The sequence below is a fragment of the Amphiura filiformis genome, chromosome 1, assembly GCF_039555335.1.
Source record: "Amphiura filiformis chromosome 1, Afil_fr2py, whole genome shotgun sequence".
In the NCBI taxonomy this organism is placed as follows: domain Eukaryota; kingdom Metazoa; phylum Echinodermata; class Ophiuroidea; order Amphilepidida; family Amphiuridae; genus Amphiura; species Amphiura filiformis.
The window spans coordinates 59416897-59437847 of record NC_092628.1 but is presented as its reverse complement, the minus strand read 5'-3'; the positions used below and the strand labels follow the sequence as shown (position 1 = coordinate 59437847).

The window sequence follows — 20951 nt, the reverse complement described above, 5'->3', positions numbered from 1 at the left end:
CATGTGTGTCGACGTGTCCTTGGTTTTCTGTAAGAGTTCGCATTCATAGACAGGTAAAAAACAAGCAAAATGGCCGGATTATCAGATCAAGATGTTGATATCGTCATCGAAAAATTTCAGACTAAAGTCTCGATATCTGAGAAGCCTGAATTAGGTGAGTGAGTGATGATGATAAAAATAAATAAATGATCATGCAACATTTGCAGTCTGACTTGATAAGCTTACCTACTTACAAATGCTGCACAGTTAGGGGCTGTGCAATAATTTATCGGTATGCCAGGTGAATTCAAATTTGCCATCAAACTGCATCATTTTATATATCAAATTAAAGCCCTTGAGTAAAGAAAGCCAACACTGAAAACCTTTTTGTCATAGCACTTTCCGTAGCAAAGTTACATCTTGTCAAAGATTGACTTTCATCAAAAAGATTCTGCTAGCAAAATTCCCCAAAACAGCATTACGGGGGTGTTTCTAGATCTTAGTCTCATGACGATAACACCTTTTTTTCACCCAGGCTTCAGCCCTGGGTGATATTACATTCAGTTTAGACCTTGTCCTTTGAACCCACATTGGCTACTTTGAAACGAAGTAGCCAAATGCATTTGCTTCGTCCTCATTTAAATTATTTTACAGGATAATGCAGAGTATCTAATGGATCTGCAGGCTACTAAAAAACTAACCTCACTCCCCATGACAAAATTCATAAAACTATATTCAGTAGAGCTTGACTTTACCCAGAGAATGGGTGGAATATTAACCTCATTCAAGTCCCCATGACAATTATTCCTACAGCTGTTCTGTAGCCTATGAAGTTATTTTTTGACATAATTATAGGGATGATGTTGCAATATGAAAGTTGACTGGTGAATGGCCATGGCCACTAATTCATGAACTTGGCTAGCTGGCTGGCTGGTCTGAGGTCACACTTCTTAAACATCTATGATTTGAATTGCATTGTTGTTCTCATCACAGACTGAATTTGAAGGAACCATTAGAAGGAACCTATTATAATCGGACACTAAATTAATTGTAAAAAATCCTCCTGCTCCCATCATGCAAGTTATTCCACTTAGACCGTTTGATATAGGCCTACTTTTATCAAAATAATTAAGTATTGATTAAGCATTTGGTCATGTTTTTTATACTGGGACCCTAAAAAAGGTGGTGCTGTCACATTTTGCTAAATCATTTTGTCTACTTATTCCTATATTTTTGCTAAAATTCATCATGAACAAATGGTTTTGGTCTTATTTTGAAGATATATTATTAATCTAATGAATTAATAACAAATACAATTAAACAAATGTATTAATTAATTACAACAGCTTAATTAAGTTAATTAGTCAGGGGTGGTGCCGGAAGTGGAGGAGCCGGAAGCGGAGGAGCTCTGTGTAATTCCAATGGGAAGTTGATGTTCATTAATAAAATTTATGCACTTTGTTGCCTAGTAGAAGTAAAAATGCATTTTGCATAATGTTAATCTTATTTTTTAACTTTCTATAACTATAATTGCCTAGTTAATCTTAATGAACTTAGTAATTAAGGATTTAACAAGCTTTTAATTAATGCAGTGGAATGTGGGTCATACAATACAATGGGCTGTAATTCTGCATGCATGCATATGAAATAAATTTCAATATTGTTTTATCTTTGAAATATGAAATAAATCTTCTAAAAGGAGATTATTACAGTCAAAGGATTTAATCTGATGACATATTGATCTCTGGTTATTGTTAAATAGTTTATTGATACATGTAGGCTAATTGTACATGTATTGTACATGTACCTTTGTTACTAATTATTCACTGAATATTGATTTTTGGAACACCCTATATAGGAATTGGATATTTAAATTTGATATTATAGCAATTCTGTAAACTATTTTGAATATATCTTCCAAATTTAATGGCACTTAGGGAAATTTTACATTTAAAAAAAATTAATTTACAACTTTTTTTCACACCCTGTATAACACAATGGGCTTAACAAATATAGTGCAAACTATATATTTAATGAAAGGACTAACTGTGTACATTCCAAATATCAAGTTCATTTTCCAATTTAATATACTATGTAGAAATATTGGGGCGGTAAAGAAATTTAATTTTTTCGGTATTTTTCAATGGAATCACCCTGTATATTTTTTGGTACACCCTGTATATCCATTCAAACTTTACAGATTTGCAATCATGACAATATATGCTTTCTAAAAATGTATACTTTTACTAGTTTGGGTGAAAACTTTTTGAAATATAATCAGAAATACAAAAAAGGAGTTGATTTTTGACAAATTGCAAGATGTGACACAATTGGGTCCCACCTCAAAAAACATGACCATTTGCCAGTGAAACATTCTCACTCACAAAAATCACAGATACTCAACATGAGAATCTGTGCAATGTTTGACAGAGAAGGTCACTAAATCTGGCCATCACAAGTTCATAATTAGTTTTGATTGATCTTCATGTACCAAATCATTTACTTTAAATTGATATCCTAGCTGTGACCTCTGAGCCAAATGTTCTATAGCATAGTAACACCACATGCATTCATATAATATACATTTATATACAAACATATTGGCATAATGGGGACTGATGTTCTCTGACTGCAGTCAGAGGGCAACATGTAGTACCAGTATGGCTAGTAGCATACAGGTAGTTCATATACTTAGGCCTATTCAGCAATCATAGCTCAGTTGTGGAGTACTAGTTCTTTGGTTGAATCACCACCTTCTTGACTGATCAGAAGACCTGTGTTTTATATAGGCTTACTGCATACACTGCCTACCTCTTTGCAGGTATGTGGAGCTAAGGTGGGCAGTCCGGGGGGGGTTGTGCAGTCATGTGACTTCCTTACGGCCTGGGTATTCCCTTTTAAAGGGATTTTTATTAATGGAACTGCTATCAAAATCTCTCTGAAATTCCATGTCTTGAGTCTCTCATCACCAAAAAAAAATCATATATTTGGGTCAAGTGAAGTATAGACAACATATTTAGGAAGGTTTCCTTCTTTATAAAAAGCTTCTTTTAAATTTCAATGTAAATTTGTATTGCCGGTTTAGGCCATTTTGACTGACTAGCAAATGTGTTAACTGAGGTTTCCCTGTCATACATAATTATGAGCCCTGGGGAGGGTAAAATTGGGGGGGGCAAGAAATTTTTAGCGAGCGAAGGGGGGCAAGCAATTTTGGCAAGCCGAGACGAGGGGGGGCAAGCGATTTTTTGGCATGCATTCATGGGCGCCTTTTAATAAAACGCTCTCAATAGCTCTTCTGGAGCCTTCAAGAAGAGCTGTTCTTCTGGAGCCTTCAAGAAGAGCTGTTTAGAGCATACAATCATGCAATAGAATGTAAGAAGAGAATGGTCAACTAAGGAGAGCTAAAAATCACTCTCCTATATCAGATTTATGGAGAGCAGTAGAGAGCAATAGCTCTCGCTCAATCCCTTTCAACAACAAAAACAAGGTAAAGGCTGTATACCGGTATTCATCCAAATAATTATGAATTTCATGAGGAATGCCAGTTAATCATTGCCACTCAACCTTACAAAAAGATCGGTGATTTCAGCAATAAAACTACAGAATAAAGCGGTAATGTTTAGCCGCTACCTCCAAAAATATACGGAATTCAACTAATTCTATGATGCGCACACAGGTTCCAGGCATGACGAATTTACGCGCTCACACATAACATGTATTCATCACGGATTAGCAATGGTTGACTCCTGTACAAAGGTATAGAAAGAGTTGTTTGAAATATTCACTAACGGTCAAAGCTTGATTTGACCGTTAGAATCCGTTCGTATCGCATATCGGTCGGATCTTCGATGTATAAAAATGCACTGCCATATAAACACTGACATGACTGATAAAAATGCTATGTATTGGCTTACTTCACCAGCACATAATAAGCGTGTCATTATATAAGTTTTATTGTACTTAGTATTACCTACCTGTTTGCACTTTCGATGCATACGATCCTAACATTATAAAGGAAATATCAGCTAAATATTCGGCAAGTTTTTCATAGCTGGATCCGGCCTGCACACAGGGTTGCCAAAAGATTTCAGCCCGAATCGCGGGTCAAATAATCGAAAAGTCGCCCAATTTTTCTCTTTACCATTGGTTTCTATGGGGCAGGAAACTAGCGGAAGTTGCGGGAGCCAATGTTGAAAAAGTCGCCCAATTTTTTTCTAAACCATTGGTTTCTATGGGACCGGAAATTGTCAAAAGTCGCGGGAAAAATCTTCAAAAGTCGCCCAATCGGGCTACCAAATCGCGGGTTTGGCAACCCTGCCTGCACATGCTATTATTATTGTAGCTGTTTGCGCCGTGCTGATGGTGAAACAGTCTCAACCTACGAGGGCATTTCACACACGTAAATTGTGCTCATTAATGACTGAATAACGTTTTGTGGGGTTGAGAATATTATCGATGTAACAGGCTCAGGTGATAAGCAATTAGTTTTTAACCAATGAGGTGGAGCGTTTTAGCTGCATTGGACTTGTCTCTGTTATGTTAGTGTATTTAGTACAAACCTAATTTAACAATACAAAATATTGATATAGTGTCATAAAATAGTCCAAAAACAAATCAGCAGTTAATGAAGAAGTAATTTCCGATATACTGTCAGTAGCAATTAGAAATTTTTTTTATTTTTAAGAATTTTGTTTATTAAACATGTCTAGGGAAATTGAAATTACAAACTAGAAACAACAGTAAATTTTACTTCGTGAACTGACAGTTGAATCATCGCCGATCAATGGAAAAATGGGAGCAATTTTAGTGATGAAATATCCATGCAATTGCACTTGAAATGCGAAGTACTACTGAGAATTACCGGTATGTTGGGAACGTGTATAGTAACAAATTGGTAGGTCATGTTATGTGGAAAGTGGTATTTGAGGGTATGCTTATTGAAGCAGTCAGTGGCCTATTGTATTAAGTATACAGTGTTATTTACATGTTTATTTACAAACTACATTCAGATATTAAAGGACACTAGCTACGAATGCGAGGGCATCCGTGAGCAAATTCGTAGCTAGTGTTTCTCGAGCAAAGGAAGAGTTGTTGAAATTGTAGATTGTACATTATTAAGTGGTTTTCATTTACTCCCTGCATTCTTTCCTTCATATGTTTCAATCCTGATTCAAATATTTTCTTCATCCCAAACTTACCAGGTAATCACTATGAACCCAATACATCTGAACCAATTGCACAACCTCTTAGAACCTTGGATGAGGTGTTACTATGGAAACCTGATGAGGATGGGTTCAATGTCGCCACCATACTATTAGCAAAGAGAACAGAAGCCAAAGCAGGCAAGCCGTACACACTGTTGTGCCATGACATGATGGGTGGATATCAAGAAGACAGGTATAGGTCATAAATCTAAATTTAAATCACAGACATGTGTATCATAAAAAAATTAAATAAAAAAAAAGCGCAGTGATTTATAGTGCGCTACGCACAGGCACAATGCCTAGACGTTGATCCAAAAGCCTCAGCACACTTTACAGGTTGTTGCTGACCACTACGAGTCTACAGCCCCACATCATTCCATAAACCATTTTTAAACAACAAATCAGGGACTTTGCTGCTTCAAGAGCGCACACTCTCGACACTCCACAAATAACTTTGACCTTCGCAACCAGGATCAGCTCCCCGAGTTTAGTACGGGTTACAACGAGACAATTTTTCCACGAGAGCGTACTAGGCACCACCAGGGTTCGAACCCGCAACCTCTCGCACCATAGTCGAACGCCTTATCGATTGAGCTAACTTGACTGCATCATCATTATACTTCGGCTGTGGAGATGGCGACCTCAAGATTTCTCCATTCAGTTGGCAAGTTGATCTGTTCTGCTTGAATCATACCAAGGATTCTCGAGTACTAATATACTATAGGATAAGCCACTTTCGTTTGCGCAAACGAAGTCAGTCATTCAGCCTATGCGCCTTCATGCATGTGATGGCATAGCTGTGTAGGAGTGTATTTTCTGTGGAAGAGATGATGCATGTTTACGTCATCGTTTCAAAAAAAAATTAAATGGCGAAACGGCGAACATTTGGTCGAATCTTTCCATTACTATCATATCGTGAAAAACCAAATAGCTGAGGAGTTAGCTCAATATGCTAGGAAAATATTATAACCGATGACCCCATGACGAGACTGGCTAAATAAGCTGTACTTTTGCAGGAAGGGGTCCGAATAATTGGCAGTCGATGGGCGCCATCTTGGAAAAATAGCTCGAAATAGACTTCATCGACAGTCGTTCAAGATTGAGGAGATTTTAGCCTGACGATGTTAGACTTGATCAAGGCGGAGTGTCGCTTTGCACTGTATCGGTCTAAATGTGCACATTTCATACATAAAATTAGCTCGAAATTCAATAAAACAAGTAAAATATGGGTCTAATATTATCTCTACTAATATAAAATTTGATGAAAATGGTATTTGATCCTGTGTCACATACTGGGGTACGGTACCCAAAAAGGTGGCTTTGTTACATTTTGATGTGCAGCTTGGATTTCAAAACACTGTCTCTTGAGTATTCCTTCACTTAGAAGATTCAATTAGGTCTTAAATTGAGGCTAATTTATTCTAGATTACTCATGTTTTTATCCTGTTTTAAAATATTTTTTAATTATTTTCTTATGACGTTTACCATGAAATGTGCCAAGGGTGGCTGAGGATTAGGGGGGGAGGGATTCATATCGTAAATTTGATTTAAAACCCCATTAAAAATTTGAATCTAGTAAAAAATGTCTAAATGGACTCCCAGACATCTAAACCAAGTAAATAAATACAGAAGTTCATTTAAAAGACCAATACTTGCTCAAAATGATTGTAAATGTGGAAAAAAGAGGTGGGGTTACATCCTCCCTACTTTGTGATTGTTTTTGCCCTCACTCTCTCATTTTTTCAACCGATTTCCATAAAAAAGGTGTCAAAATGCTCAGGAGGATGAACCACTTCAAATGAGATGTGTAGGTAAAATGTTTGAGCCATTTAATTTTTTTACTATGTAACACAAAGGTACCCCAGGTTGTGACACAGGACCATTTCTTTCTTAAAACAAATAAACATACTTTCAAATTGCGTTACAATCGTACCTGTTCTGGCAGGTCTGAAACTAAGACTAATTTACCACTTGCATTCCCTAGCAACTGTCAATCAAATACAGGATAAGTCCTTTTGACCAATAAAGCAGTAACGTGCATCATAACGTTCACAAGTACGTAAGTTTTAGGCTTACCACCTCGATGCATAGCAACCGGCATAGCAACCGTCACTCAAACTGCCGGCGAAGTGACTTCATTTTTTATACAGGGATTGAATACGATTGTCACGGCCCTGATCATACCTTCATCATACCCTAGCACACATATGGCGAAATGGTGGTCCTGTGTACCAGACGAGCAATATCTGGACATGTAAATGTTGCAGGCCTTTTTGTAAAGAGCAGAGGATCAGCCCGGGCCTGTTTCCTGTCACACTCAGCATTGAGGCCAACTTGCACTGCCCTTATGGGCTTGGCACTAAGTTGGCAGCATATCTACCAGTGGCGGGCAACATTAGTGAGTAAATATTTAGAGAGTGAAGAAGAAATATATCATTAATTATTTTTCAATATTTTTTCCTTTATTAGATTTGTACAGGGTGTCCCAAAACTTGAGTGTTATCGCTACTACCATTGGCAATACTTGGACATGTTTATCTACTTCAGTCACTACTTTGTTACTATACCACCACCCTCATGGACCAATGCAGCTCACAAAAATGGAACCCTTATGCTAGGTAAGGAAACAACTAATATAAACATTTCAAAAAAAGTAACTGCCCCCCTTAAATAATGACCATTGTTCAAAAACGAGCGATTGTATTAAAAATCTGTAAAATGTGTGGGAAGCAGAATTTATTTCTGCACATTTTGACACCTCATTTGTAGCAATTGACTAAATATTGACGTCACAGCGTACATTTAAATCAATATTATTGATTTAATATAAACCCAAGATTTGAAAGTTGCAGTAAATTGTATTGATTTTGTATTCAGTATAATGGATGGAAATCTGTGTAATGATATATGAGTGTTTTTGTATTGTTAATAATTGTATGTAAGTGCAACTTTCAAATCTGGACCTCACTACATTAAATTGACCGGTGTTTTATTGTTATCTGGACTATCGTATCAAATGAGGTGTCAAAATAAGCAGAAATAAATTCTGCTTCCAACACATTTTACAGATTTGTAATACAATAGTCCCTTTTTGAATAATGGCCATTTTTCAAGGAGGGTTAGTTACTTTTTTTTAGATGTTTATTATGTGCATAGGGACATTGCATGTTGTGTGTGTATGCATGTAATGCATCTGTTACATTTTATGTTGACATCAACTTGGTACACCCACCAATGACAGCTCATTCAAAAGTTCAATACATGCATTGTAATTAGCAATGTAAAAAATATTAAAATTGATCTAAGAAAACTACATCAGAATTATTTGATTTGATGATGTTACTTAATATGTGTGATTCCTTGAGCGGAATTTATACTATATATATGCAGCAACTAGAATATGCCAATACTGTAAAGATTCACTGGGCTCCTTTGCCTTATTTCATAGTAAATTTCATGTACAAAAGAGCTCACTCCTCTGAAAATCTCAACAAGAATTAAGTGTCTACGTCTGTGCACTTATTTACTGGTGTGATTTTTACGGGAGGGTATTTTACATGTAGTTTGTACCTGAAATTCAAGATATGTCAAGGGAGCCCATGCACCATTAGGCGAATCTTTACAATATTATCATAGAATAATATCTGTGGAATATTATAGTGGTAATGTTTGATTGTTCATTTTGTATGTTATCTAGGTACTGTAATAACTGAGTGGAATGATGGTGCTGAGAGATGCAAACAGGTCTTTGCCAGTGAGTCAGCCTACAAGACATTTGCAGATAAGTTGGTTGCTATTGCCAAGTACTACAAATTTGATGGTTGGCTGGTCAACATAGAAAACCCTATTGCTGTAAGTTTCTACCCGTGCTTAGGTCACTCATCAAATATATTTGTTGGAAGTCGTTCATCTTGGTTGTTTGATAACACACCCAATAGGATCTCTGTGAATCGTTGAGTTCATTGAAGCCCTGTCAGGTGTGACCCAAATACCAAGTATATGCACAATCAAAAATTACCAACTTGACATTCAAATTTCTCACACTGATCTTTTACTTGTTACCATCCGACAGGTGCTTTAGAAATGTTTACCCCCATTAAATTACCCACTACTTACAGGTTGGTTGGTGAGTTTAAAGCAAGGCTTCCCAATTTTTTTCCCCCATGACCCAAATTTCGGAAGAAAAATATAGCATGAACCCCAGCATAATAATACAAATGATGTTACCTCGGGATGTTACTTACTGAAACTTATCAGCAGCAAAATGACCAATTTCGAAGTTGTCCCACTGACTGGCTCCCGGACTTAAATGCAAGAAGATCTATTTCAAATCCTTCAAAAAGTAGCGACCCATAGTTTGGGAATGCTGGTTTGAAGTTGCAGCCCTGATTTGTTTCTATATTGTAAATGAAGGGTTGTTTTGAATTGTCAGAGAAACACACAGTAACATAGGGAAAATAGAACTACTAGGGATTGTGCTTGAATAAGAATTATCGTCTTTCTAAAAAAAAAAAAAAAAAATGTGTTTATTACTGGGAGGGAAATCGTGAAAGATACAAATATATAGCACTGGTTTTCACAGGAATTACGCAGTCGCCATCTGGAGCGATGTTTTGGATCTGCTTGGACCCATATTTGGTGCTTGCAAAGACCACCCTTTACTAAAGAGGTAATATTGATTTACCAACTCAATATTTAGTCATATCATTACATTTTGGTCAATAAAAATACTATTTTCTAAACAAATTAGTGATGCTTTTTAAAAGGTGTTCACTTGCATTTTGAAAATTTAACCTGATGAGAACCCAATCCACATCAACATTGTCATCACACTGATACTTAAATCTGGGTTGAGACATGGTTTATCTTTGTATAGATTAATGTAATACTTGACCAGCACAATGCATAGCCTCATTTCTGTGATAGGAGCCCAGTCTAGTTTTAATTAGAATCGGAAACCTGTTCACATATTTAATATTTTGTCATAGATCCAAAACTGCAGATAAAATTCAATGTAGATTGCCCCTGTATCAAATCATTTCATGAAACCATGCCCTTACTATATATATTTCTTTGTTGTTGAATTTCAGGCAACCCATATGCCCCAAATGGTTGGCTGGGTAGAGTATCTAACCAAAGAAATGCACACACACTTACCAGGGTCAAAGGTCATATGGTATGACAGTGTCATCATAGATGGATCTCTCAAATGGCAAGACATGCTCAATGACAACAACAGGTAAGCTAAGGGTTCATAGGTCAAGAATCTACCATATTATTAGTACCATCCACCATACCATCTCAAAAATTATTTACCCAATTGACTTTGATTAACTCTAACCGAACCAGGTCTCACTATTAAAACCACTGCAGTGCTCGTGCATGCTTTGTATGTGATGTGATGAGCCTAAGTCATATATATCCAGGGAATCGTTGGCCGGGCCAACGTCACCCGTGTAGCTACAGGTCGATGATCTTCTGCGTGGCATGCGAGTGGTCCGAGGTTTGAATTCCAGCGGTACCAAGTGACTTCTTTGTTCATCTTCTCTCCTTTTTCGTTTCTTCTTTCCCTTCCAATAGCAAAAACACCTTGTGTTCAGTTAGGGTTAAGATAAGAAACTTGCAACTCTTTGACCTAACTTAATCTTAACTTATGAACTTTTCAAGAAATACTTGTCAAGAAATGCATTTCAAATATTTCCTTACAGAGTTTTCTTTGACATCAGTGATGGGATGTTTTTGAATTATACATGGAATGAGGCTAAATTAAAGGACTCAGTTAAGAATGCTGGGGAACGAAAATATGATGTTTTTGTTGGAGTGGATGTGTTTGGCAGAAACTGCTTTGGAGGAGGTGGATGGAACACAAATAAGGTAATAGACACTTAGCAGGCACAAGCACATAATAGCACATTATTCAAAATCTTGAATTTGGCTGACTGTTATTGGCAAACAAAAGGCAGTATGTAACAATTATATAGAACCTATAGAAAATTGCATAGACAGCAATTTTCCCAGTTGCAGATATTCAATTGGGATAAAAGAAGTCAAATTAAGGTATCAAGAATAAAATGGGGTGTAAAAATACGTGCATGAAAAGAGTGTTAGATTGAAGAAGAGAATAAGAGAGGGCATAGGTAAAGAATGTGACATTGCCCCATTTAATATGGAGTGATATTTCTTGTCGTCTCAGAATCACTCCGTACTACGAAGGGTTGTAGACTTAACTGGCAAAACACAAGAGACATCAGATAGGTTTGGTCATTCATTATCAGATCAACCATACTGATTTAGTGCTATATTTCTAGTTCCTCATTACATGTGTGTGTGTGTGTTTTGCTTCACCTGTAGGCTATGTCTGTGATCCGGTCAAACAACCTGTCTGCTGCCATCTTTGCCCCTGGTTGGGTCATGGAAAAACTTGGCAGGGAGCAATTTATCACTAACCAAAACAAGTAAGTTGAGTATAATATGTGGGTATGGTTTCATCACATAAGCTATCACAAGAGTTGTAATTAGGAATTGCAAACATAAGCTATCACAAGAGTTGTAATTAGGAATTGCAAACATAAGCTATGACAAGAGTTGTAATTAGGAATTGCAAACTCTTTAATGTCTGGCAATATATGAAAAAAGTGAATAGATTGACTGGAAGACAGATAATATGCTTCCAACATAATTTAAGATGTGGATGTATGATGTACTGTGTGGATGACATCAAATGCAATTGTGCTGTCAACTGACTACCACTATCACATGGACCGAACACAGCAACCACAGTCTGTGTATGAAAACCACATCTATCCTGTAAAACTAAAATCTTGTTATTGTTTCTGTTTACATAATCTTAAATTAAGAACACAGATCATCATGTTCTAAAGAAAACAACTTTTTATGTCAACAGATACTGGGGTATTCTAGATGATTTCCTCCCTACGCATGGTGTCTCGTCTCTACCGTTTGTTACATATTTCTGTCGAGGATATGGGGAACAGGGATTTAGAAATGGAACGGTATGTCTAGGGATGAAAACCCAGGGGCCTCTCATGTATAAAAGTTGTAAGCATCCGCGTGAATTGACTTTCAAAAATGAATTTTAGCTAGGATGTCGAAAATCCTAATACAAGGATTTTACTCAAATAAAAAACACCCTACAGTTTGTCCACTCTGAAGTACAAAGTGACAACGCGTGCGTTAACAGTGCGCAGTGCTGCGTCTCTGCTGCAGGTATGCGTGCCTTCAAAGTCGGCACAATGTGTGCGTCCGCGTCGGTACTTTGTACTTCAGAGTAGACTGACTGTAAGCAAGGAATTGGTTTGAAATTTGCCCCTAAACAAGTATAGACAATATAAAAACACCCTAAGTGAGGAATTGGTCTGAAATTTGCCCCTAAACAAGGATAGACATTACGTGTCATTCGGTAGAGTGTCATTCAGTGACAGTGATGATATCGGTAAGCTTAAAATTGACGCTGTTGAAGTTGGCTCTCATGTTTTTAAAAATCTGGTTAGTAAAATTGCTCAGAAACCACTCTTTTGTGCCGAATAACTTGAAAATATATCACCACTAATGTCCATTAATTGGGTAATTTAAAAAAAACTACCTTAAGCGAAGATTGTCCTTAAAAAAACCTTTTAGTAAAATGAGTGTTTTGAGCCCCAAATCGCTGATCCATGTGGATCCTCGTTTTACTTTTCAAAACCACCCAAAATCAGTGTTTTCTTTCACGTGGATGTTTACATATATGAGTGTACCCCGGATGTAAAAGATGTAGTGTGAATGAGGTAATAAATGTGACAAATATATTATGTATATCATTGCAGCATTTGCATAGAGACGTAATGTCAATTCATTCTTTTGGGAAATATGTTGCTCTCTAGTATAACATCATAGACCACATTGTATTGGGAGTAACATTAAACATTCAACATTAAAATTTTCTTTCTCACAATTCTAAAATTTAGGATCTAAATTTCTTGATTCTGTTCTCATTTACCTTAAGCAGGTCACATTATGCTCTGCAGGGACTGCCTTTTGAGGAGAGCGAGAGCAATTGCTCTCTACAGCTCTCCTTAAATCTGATAAGGAGAGTGATTTTTAGCTCTCCGTAGTTGACCATTCTCTCCTTACATTCTATTGTAAATGAACTAAACCGCTCTCCTTAAAGGCTCCAGAAGAGCAAAAGACAGTCCCTGCTCTGATGTACACTTGATGGGATAATTATGTTAAGAATTATTATAGTATTGGCAAGAATATGAGCACAAAGTCAGAACAGATTTATGAAAATTGTGTTATGTCCCAAAAGATATATTTAGTCATTGGTTCCAGCATTGATTTGTACATTTGTAACTTTTAACTGTAGTGTTACATTTATCATTATAAAACAGTACAAGAGAAATCTATTCTTACAACTCTGTATTGTCATCATTTTTTTCCAATTCTCCAGGTTGCCTTGGTGAAATCTTGGTGTAACCTGAGTGCCCAGCAGATTCAACCAACCTTCTTGCAAGTGCCTCAAGATACCCCTGATGGCAAGACTGGTCATCAATCCATGGATCATTGTGTCAAAGATGGATTCAATGGAGGAGGAAGTCTGCTTCTCAGAGGAACTCTTGGCCAAGGACAAGTGCATCCTTACAGGTGAGGCTCAAGATAAATCATTTGAATCTATTATGTGGATGAAAGAGGAAATCTTCTGATGATAATAATTTTTTAGCAAGTGGTGCCTTAATGTCTGTAAGATAACTTGTGGTGATCACTATTGGAATTGTAAAACAGTCTTAATTCATGGGTATACTTTTGACACCGGCCCAGAAGCTAATTTATTGTAAGTTACAGATGATGTATCACCTTGCTTAATGTTTGTAATGTAATGGTTTCATAAACATTAAAGATGAAGGCTTCAGTCACTGTAGTCTTTAAGATCAGACCAAAAACTCTGGATTATTCACGGTTGTACTTTTGACACCAGCCCAGAAGCTAATTTAACAGGTTAAATAACACTTCAGTACATTGGGCACTGCAGATAATAGTGTTCCTGTTTGGCTTGTAACTTTAATTAGTAACCAACTAATCTGCCTAGTGCCCAATATAGTTATGTTACATCTCTGGTTAAGGATTACTATTGATTATGATAGCAAAGAGAAATAAGGATGCAACCAGGGAGTCTGTTTCTGTTCAAACCTGTCACAAGTTCCTGAGTCAATCATGAGTCTGATGAAGTTGGAGATTTGAAGACATCAAGATACTTTCTGAAGCTTGAAGTTCTACAATGGCAAGATACAGATGATGTATCACCATACCTAGTGTTTGTAATGTAATGGTTCCATAAACATTAAAGATGAAGGCTTCAGTCGCTTTAGTCTTTAAGATCAGACCAAAAACTCTGGATTACTTCTTGTTACTTAGCAACAAATAATGCAGATCATGGGTCAAAAACAGTTACTTGATGCTAGTAATAAATAGACTAATATAAATCCATACAGCATATTGTAGATATTTAAACTGAGTTTTGGATCACTCTCATTTGCAGGATTTTTGAGACTGGTATAGTACCAAGCCATCAGCTTCTTGTTTCCTATACAGTGAAGTGTTGCAATGCAGTGGATGCGTGTGTGTATCTTGACTTGGGTGGTGATCAAGGAAGAGTCATTCTATGGACATCTGGAGGTAACATAACATAAACATAACAACAAGTATTTATATGCGCCTTTGCCTAGGGATTCAAGGTGCAAAAAAAAAGAAAACCAGAAAATTCAAAAATACAAAAAGCAATGGCAGCAAAAATTAAGGAATTAAGTGAGTTTTGATCAATGACTTAAATATTTGAAAAGGCTCTATCCCCAGCACATTTCCTGCATGTGCGAGGAATGATAAAGCTAACACTCTCATTGGACCTAGTACTCATAGCATGAATGGAGCTCTTGACTGTGAGACAGTTGAAAATGTACTGAGGAGAGAGCCCATTCAGGGATTTGTACACAAGCATGAGTGTCTTGAACTTGATTCTGCCATTTACTGGTAGCCAATGAAGATCTCTTAAAAAATAGTAAGCTTACTTTAGAAGCACAACATGAGATTAAATTGATAGGACAAGAGCCTCAATGTTAAACATTGTTATCATTAGAATCCCCTGTCCATTTGAAGTACCATATACTTGTGGAAGCTCACAAAATTTGATTACATTACATAAAATTAAAATTGTCGCACATTCATGTGCCACATCGAAGTACAAAAAACTGATGCCATCAAGTGATAGCTTGCGATAATCAGACTGACAGCTTGCTGGACTTTTCAAACTGATGATACTTCAAAACTAACTATTTTCAAATATATTTCAATCATAATTTTTAATGTCCAATATTTCTTGAAAGTAGAACTTCTTCATGGTCACCCATAAAACTTCATGGTTATGTATAAAATTATGGTGTTCCTTAGACATCATTCTGCTTTATGTTTTTCTACTAACCTGTTCATTTATTATCTTAGAATCAGCTGAAGACAAGCAACCAATGAGTGCATATGGGTTGAGAGAATCTGAACAACTAGATCCATCGAAGCTCCCAGTAAGCAAGACCACGGCTAAATGCACTGCATATGCCCCATTGAAGGAGGCCAGTCACAAGAATATGCAGGATATTGTGTTTGGATGTGATAGTAGTAGTATTCATTGCATTGGATGGCAAACTAGGTAAGCATGAGCAAGCATATAAAACAAATCTGCTGCTGGCTGTGCCTAATTAGGGGATTTATAACAACAAAGATATATTATGTTTGGATACAGAAGTAACCAGTATTGACTACAGCAGAAATAATCAGCTAGATGGGTAATTATATTCTGCATATGTTGAAACCTCATCCGGCACAATACAACTTTATTCACCCATGTTAAACCAATTTGAATGGAAAAGGAGGGCATTTCAAAAGTGACAAATTTGGGATATTGTCTCCTTCAGTGCGATTCCTATTGGCTTTTGTAATGGTTCACTACAGCGTGAGAGATCAACACTCGCTTCATGTGCTCATAATTGGGATATTTTGAGAGAATAGAGGAGATGACTTTTGTCACTTTTGAAATGCTCATCTTTTTCATTCAAATTGGGAAAATAAAGTTGCACCGTGCCGATTAAGATATCAAAATATGAAGAACAAACTTCTTCAACTATTGACTACTTTATTTGGTAATTTAGGTTTAGTATCTTTGAGATATTACTTTTGTTTTAAGTGTACGGACACTTTTTGTGTGCAGTATAGTAAAGATCAAGCATATTGATGAAGTGGAAATATGTAGCATTTGAATATAAAAACAAACAAATCAAAAGCAGAAGTAAGAATACAAACAAATCAACAGCAGGAGTTACAATAACAAAGAAATTTATTCTTTAAAAATGGCTTATTTTCTTTTGAAAAATAAAATTGACAAAAGTAAAATAGTTGTACATATAATATAAGTAAATTTGTAGTATGCAGAGACAAGTTAGTTAACCATATGTGTGCATCCATATCAAAAGATGCACTTGTCGGCTGTTACATGTGTCTCTTTTTACATAATAGCTGGGAATATATACCAGACTCATCTCAAGTGTAGATCACTTTCAAATCATACCCAAGTCACTTGGTTTAGGAATGTTATCAGCATTCCTAAACCATGTGACGTGGGGATGAATTGAAGTGACTTCCACTTGAGATGAGTCTGGTATATATTCCTAGCTATTATGTAAAAAGAGACACATGTAGCTGCTGACTAGTGCATCTTTTTGATATGGATGCACACATTAATTACTTTGCATGTTTGTATTTGTGCTCCATAAATCACCAATGTTAATTTATACCTGATTTCTCTTTCTCAGGCACTACCTTCTTCCTACATCTGCTTTTGGTGAGGGAAGCAAAATTGAAGAAATGGGAGTTTTATGTTTCCCTACAGAATCCGACCCTCCCAAGATGGATTACATGGTCAGGATTGGAGAATTGAAGGTAAATGTGTAAACATAACATCGTTGGGCAGGAAAAACCTCATGGTGTCATAGGCCCCTGAACATGCTTGAAGCAAAACCTCCTATGTAACTGGTTGGCAGTTTTGTTTTAAACATGTTCAGGGGCCACAAACACATAGGTTTTTCCTGCCCAACGTATGTAATACCTCTCTTATTGTGCAGTATGTGATGCCAGAGCAAATGTCAGTGTGTGCAGCTTCAAATCACAAATGTTAACCCAAAGCACTGTCCTACATATGTGACAAGTATTTAAAGATGCTGCATAGATGTGCATGAAACAGCTACCTCAATGCTTTATGTTGCTAAAGCACTGAGTATTTCAACACAACTTGTACTGTATTTTAATTGGCCTTTTCAACACTTCAGTTTCTTATATCCCAATCACATGGTTCATCATACACAGAAAAAGTAATTTGCAGAGATAGATGAGCTTCCATAAGCAGGTGCCAACAGTCAAGAGCACTGTTTTCACCAATGAAGTAGGATCAATGAGTACTGACTCCGCCATATTTATGTGTTGCTCATGGAGGAAACTTAATGTGCCTCCGGATTATTTCACTATGCTTATGGCAAACTTCAATTCAAAATGAGTGGTTGTTTGCTTTCTGCATATAACATATTGTACCAAAACGCATGCTAAGCACTGTGTACGAAACCCTTTATAATGCTCAAGCTTAAGACACAAATTGTCATTGATTTTGGGCTCTTGCCGATGAATGCCAGAGGTACATTATCTGCTCTCAATGAGCAACAAACCAAGATGGCTGATTTACCATAGTGTTGCATATTGTAATGAATTCGGCAGACGGCCAAATCTGGATTCGGCTTTTGGTAAATTTATGTTACGCATGCATTATATTTGAATTCGAGAACCAGGGATTAATGCTTTACCTATAGAGGACAGCATATCAGTTTTTTAATGGTTATCATCATCGATCGTACTGTGATGCACCCTGTATGCCGCCCCCTTTTGATTACTTATTACGCTGTTATCATCAGATCTCCATTAAAAAATTGATATGCTGCCCTCTATTATGTACAGCATTGATACTTTGGCCGAATGTCTGCCAAATTCATAACGATATAGCGCAATTTGGAGTCAGTAATCTTTTGGTATAGTTTCTTTGGTTTTCAGCTTGTAACTTATTGATCTCAAATTGATTCTGTTGAATGCTCTTCTTCAGGATAACTGTACTTTGTCTTTGGAATAATTACTTGACAATTAATATTACTCACTGTTCTTGTTCTTTATAGATTATTAACCCAGATAGCCTTAAGAATAGCAGTACTCAAGTGTCCAATCTGACTATGGTAGATGACTCATGGCATAATATACTACCACACATTACTAATGTAACAGACCAAGCCTCATTCTGTTGTACCCTCAAATGGGACTACCCATATGAAGCCATGCACTACGATGTGTACGTATCAGGAGTTAATCGAGATCCAAATCATAATCGTGATCTGGCGACTTCAGAGGTGGTATTTATTGGCCGTGCCTATGCAAACTTATTCCGTGTGTGTCATTTACTGGCACCAACAGTGAACGGAAAGGAAGGGCAGCTGGAGTTCAAAGTTCAACCGTCCACTCAAGAAGGTTTTGTGGCTCCCTTAGCGGCAGCTACTAGAATCAGGGTTGCTTACTCTTAGACTTTCATATGCATAATCAGGGTTTTCAAAATTCAATTGACAACGAGGCTGTGAAACAATCATGTAAAGATAGATATAGATAGAATAGTTTTATTTTTTTGCCTGAAACATTTCAGGCAAGAATATATGTAATCAATGTTTTTGTATGGTCATTAATATGTGACATTTGTTTGAATTTTATGAAAATTTATTATGTTAGAAAAAACATATTGCTCACTTCCAATTAATTGGACAAGAATTGCCAATATGGTGTCATTCATGTGAAAGTAATCAGACACAAGTTTGCATTGAAAATTGAACAGATACAGAACATGGCCTTATTCATATGCATATAATATGGAAGTGCTCATGTCAGGGGTCAAAGGTCAATTAGAGATTAATGTGTGAAATAGTGTACTGAAATGCAAATCTATCCAGTCTGATGTTGAAATTTGAGTAATTGTATCTTTGTCTGAAAAGTAAAACAAGTAGAAAGCCCTTTGGGTCTTGTTTATCTATTTCCATGGTTACTGCTAATTTCTTTTCTTATAAAATTATCCGTAACTCAAATTATTCAATTGGATTGGGCATAAATGGTAATAATGCATGAAATATACATACATAATAAAGTGGCATATGTTAGGTAATCTTGAAATTAGGCAAGACTTTTATAGTTGAAAACTATCATATGTATATATTTTTGTTGTATAGAACTATTAATGCTAAGACCTTATTTTTCATATATAAGAATGGCTGCAATATCATTTGTATTTACTGTGCCTTCAATAATGTATATATTATTGGATTTTGAAATATAGTACAGATGTACCTCTTTTCTTTCAGTGAATTAAATCATTCCAAACATTGTTGTATTTCCAAAGTAGTTCCAAATAAAGACTTCACAAAAACTAACTTGGCTGTTATAAATGTGACATAATCTGGTCCATGGGGGGCCAAAGGCGGCAAATTTGAAATTGAGATAAAGGCAAAATTATAGAGTAAAAAGCGATAAAATACATAAGAAAATACACATCGCAAATCTTCAGAACTTTAGAACCAAATTAAGTATGCTAGACCTTTATTTGGCGTTTTCAGTATATATGATAGCCTAATAATTATGTTTGTATAAGGTAATAATTATATACTTATAATAACTCAATTTTCAAAAATACCTCTGGCCCCCATGGAGCAGATCGTTTCCCAAATGTGTCTATACTGGGCGCTATCTGTTTTACGGTCATTGCGAGAAATTGGAGGTGTTTGTTTTGGGCCAAGGTAATTTTTTTGAGGGTGTGCGAAAGCTCCCCAGAAAAAATACCGAAGCCCAGCGCAAACCCCAACAATTTCACACAATGATTGGTGCAAAATTATTCTTGTCATTCATCACCACCATTTTACAAATTTGTTTAATGAAAATAACACAATTGTTTGCATAAAAGACTATTCAAAATGTATCTTCCATTCACTATTTTAATGCGCATTTAAAACGCATGCTTGTTTGCGTGTTTTAACATGGGTTATTTATGTTCAAGATTGGAACCATGATGCACTTTGCAGTTTATTGTGAGTTATTAATGATGTGTTTACAAATAATAAAATATGATTGGATTGCACACATCACATATATTTATGAAGTTATGAATGGTTATTATGCAAGCATGGTGGCATGTAAAATCCCCCCTATGCATTATCTTTGTGCCAAATTCAAATCAATACATTTAAGGGGGTACTACACCCCTGCCCAATTTTGTGCCTATTTTTGCATTTTTCTCAAAAATTATAGCGCATTGGTGACAAGTAAGATATGTATATTATAGTGGCAAGGACTACAACTATTGCACTGGAAATTTTATTTCAGCACAGACCACAGTTGTGGAGTTACAGTCAAAAATGAGGGAAAACCAATATTTGATCAATAAATCAAAAACTACTTGCCTTGAATTGCTGAATTTTCAGTGCAGTAGCTGTAGTCTTTGCCCCTATAATATACATATCTTACCTGTCACCAATGCGCTATAATTTTTGAGAAAAATGCAAAAATAGGCACAAAATTGGCCAGGGGTGTAGTACCCCCTTAATGCAAAAACGAAAATGGGCACTTGTCATCTTCAAAATTAATTTGGAAAAATTAGGTGTTGAA

At 36.3% G+C, this 20951-nt stretch overlaps 1 protein-coding gene across 1 annotated transcript; it reads left to right on the top strand.

The window, feature by feature from the left end:
• Positions 1 to 19697, top strand: LOC140149873 (cytosolic endo-beta-N-acetylglucosaminidase-like). The gene is made up of 13 exons (XM_072171902.1): positions 1 to 154; positions 5181 to 5376; positions 7653 to 7801; positions 8881 to 9035; positions 10274 to 10422; positions 10892 to 11057; positions 11535 to 11638; positions 12088 to 12196; positions 13630 to 13823; positions 14716 to 14852; positions 15672 to 15873; positions 17033 to 17159; positions 18434 to 19697. The coding sequence occupies exons 1-13, from the start codon at positions 70 to 72 to the stop codon at positions 18830 to 18832; spliced, it is 2172 nt and encodes a 723-aa protein (XP_072028003.1). The 5' UTR covers positions 1 to 69; the 3' UTR covers positions 18833 to 19697.
• The last annotated feature ends 1254 nt before the right edge of the window (positions 19698 to 20951 follow it).

Coding starts and splice junctions, on each gene's coding strand:
- LOC140149873 (XM_072171902.1), top strand. CDS start 70: ATGGCCGGATTATCAGATCAAGATGTTGATATCGTCATCGAAAAATTT. Junction 9,036..10,273: donor ACATAGAAAACCCTATTGCT/GTAAGTTTCTAC, acceptor GTTGAATTTCAG/GCAACCCATATGCCCCAAAT. Junction 12,197..13,629: donor AGGGATTTAGAAATGGAACG/GTATGTCTAGGG, acceptor CCAATTCTCCAG/GTTGCCTTGGTGAAATCTTG.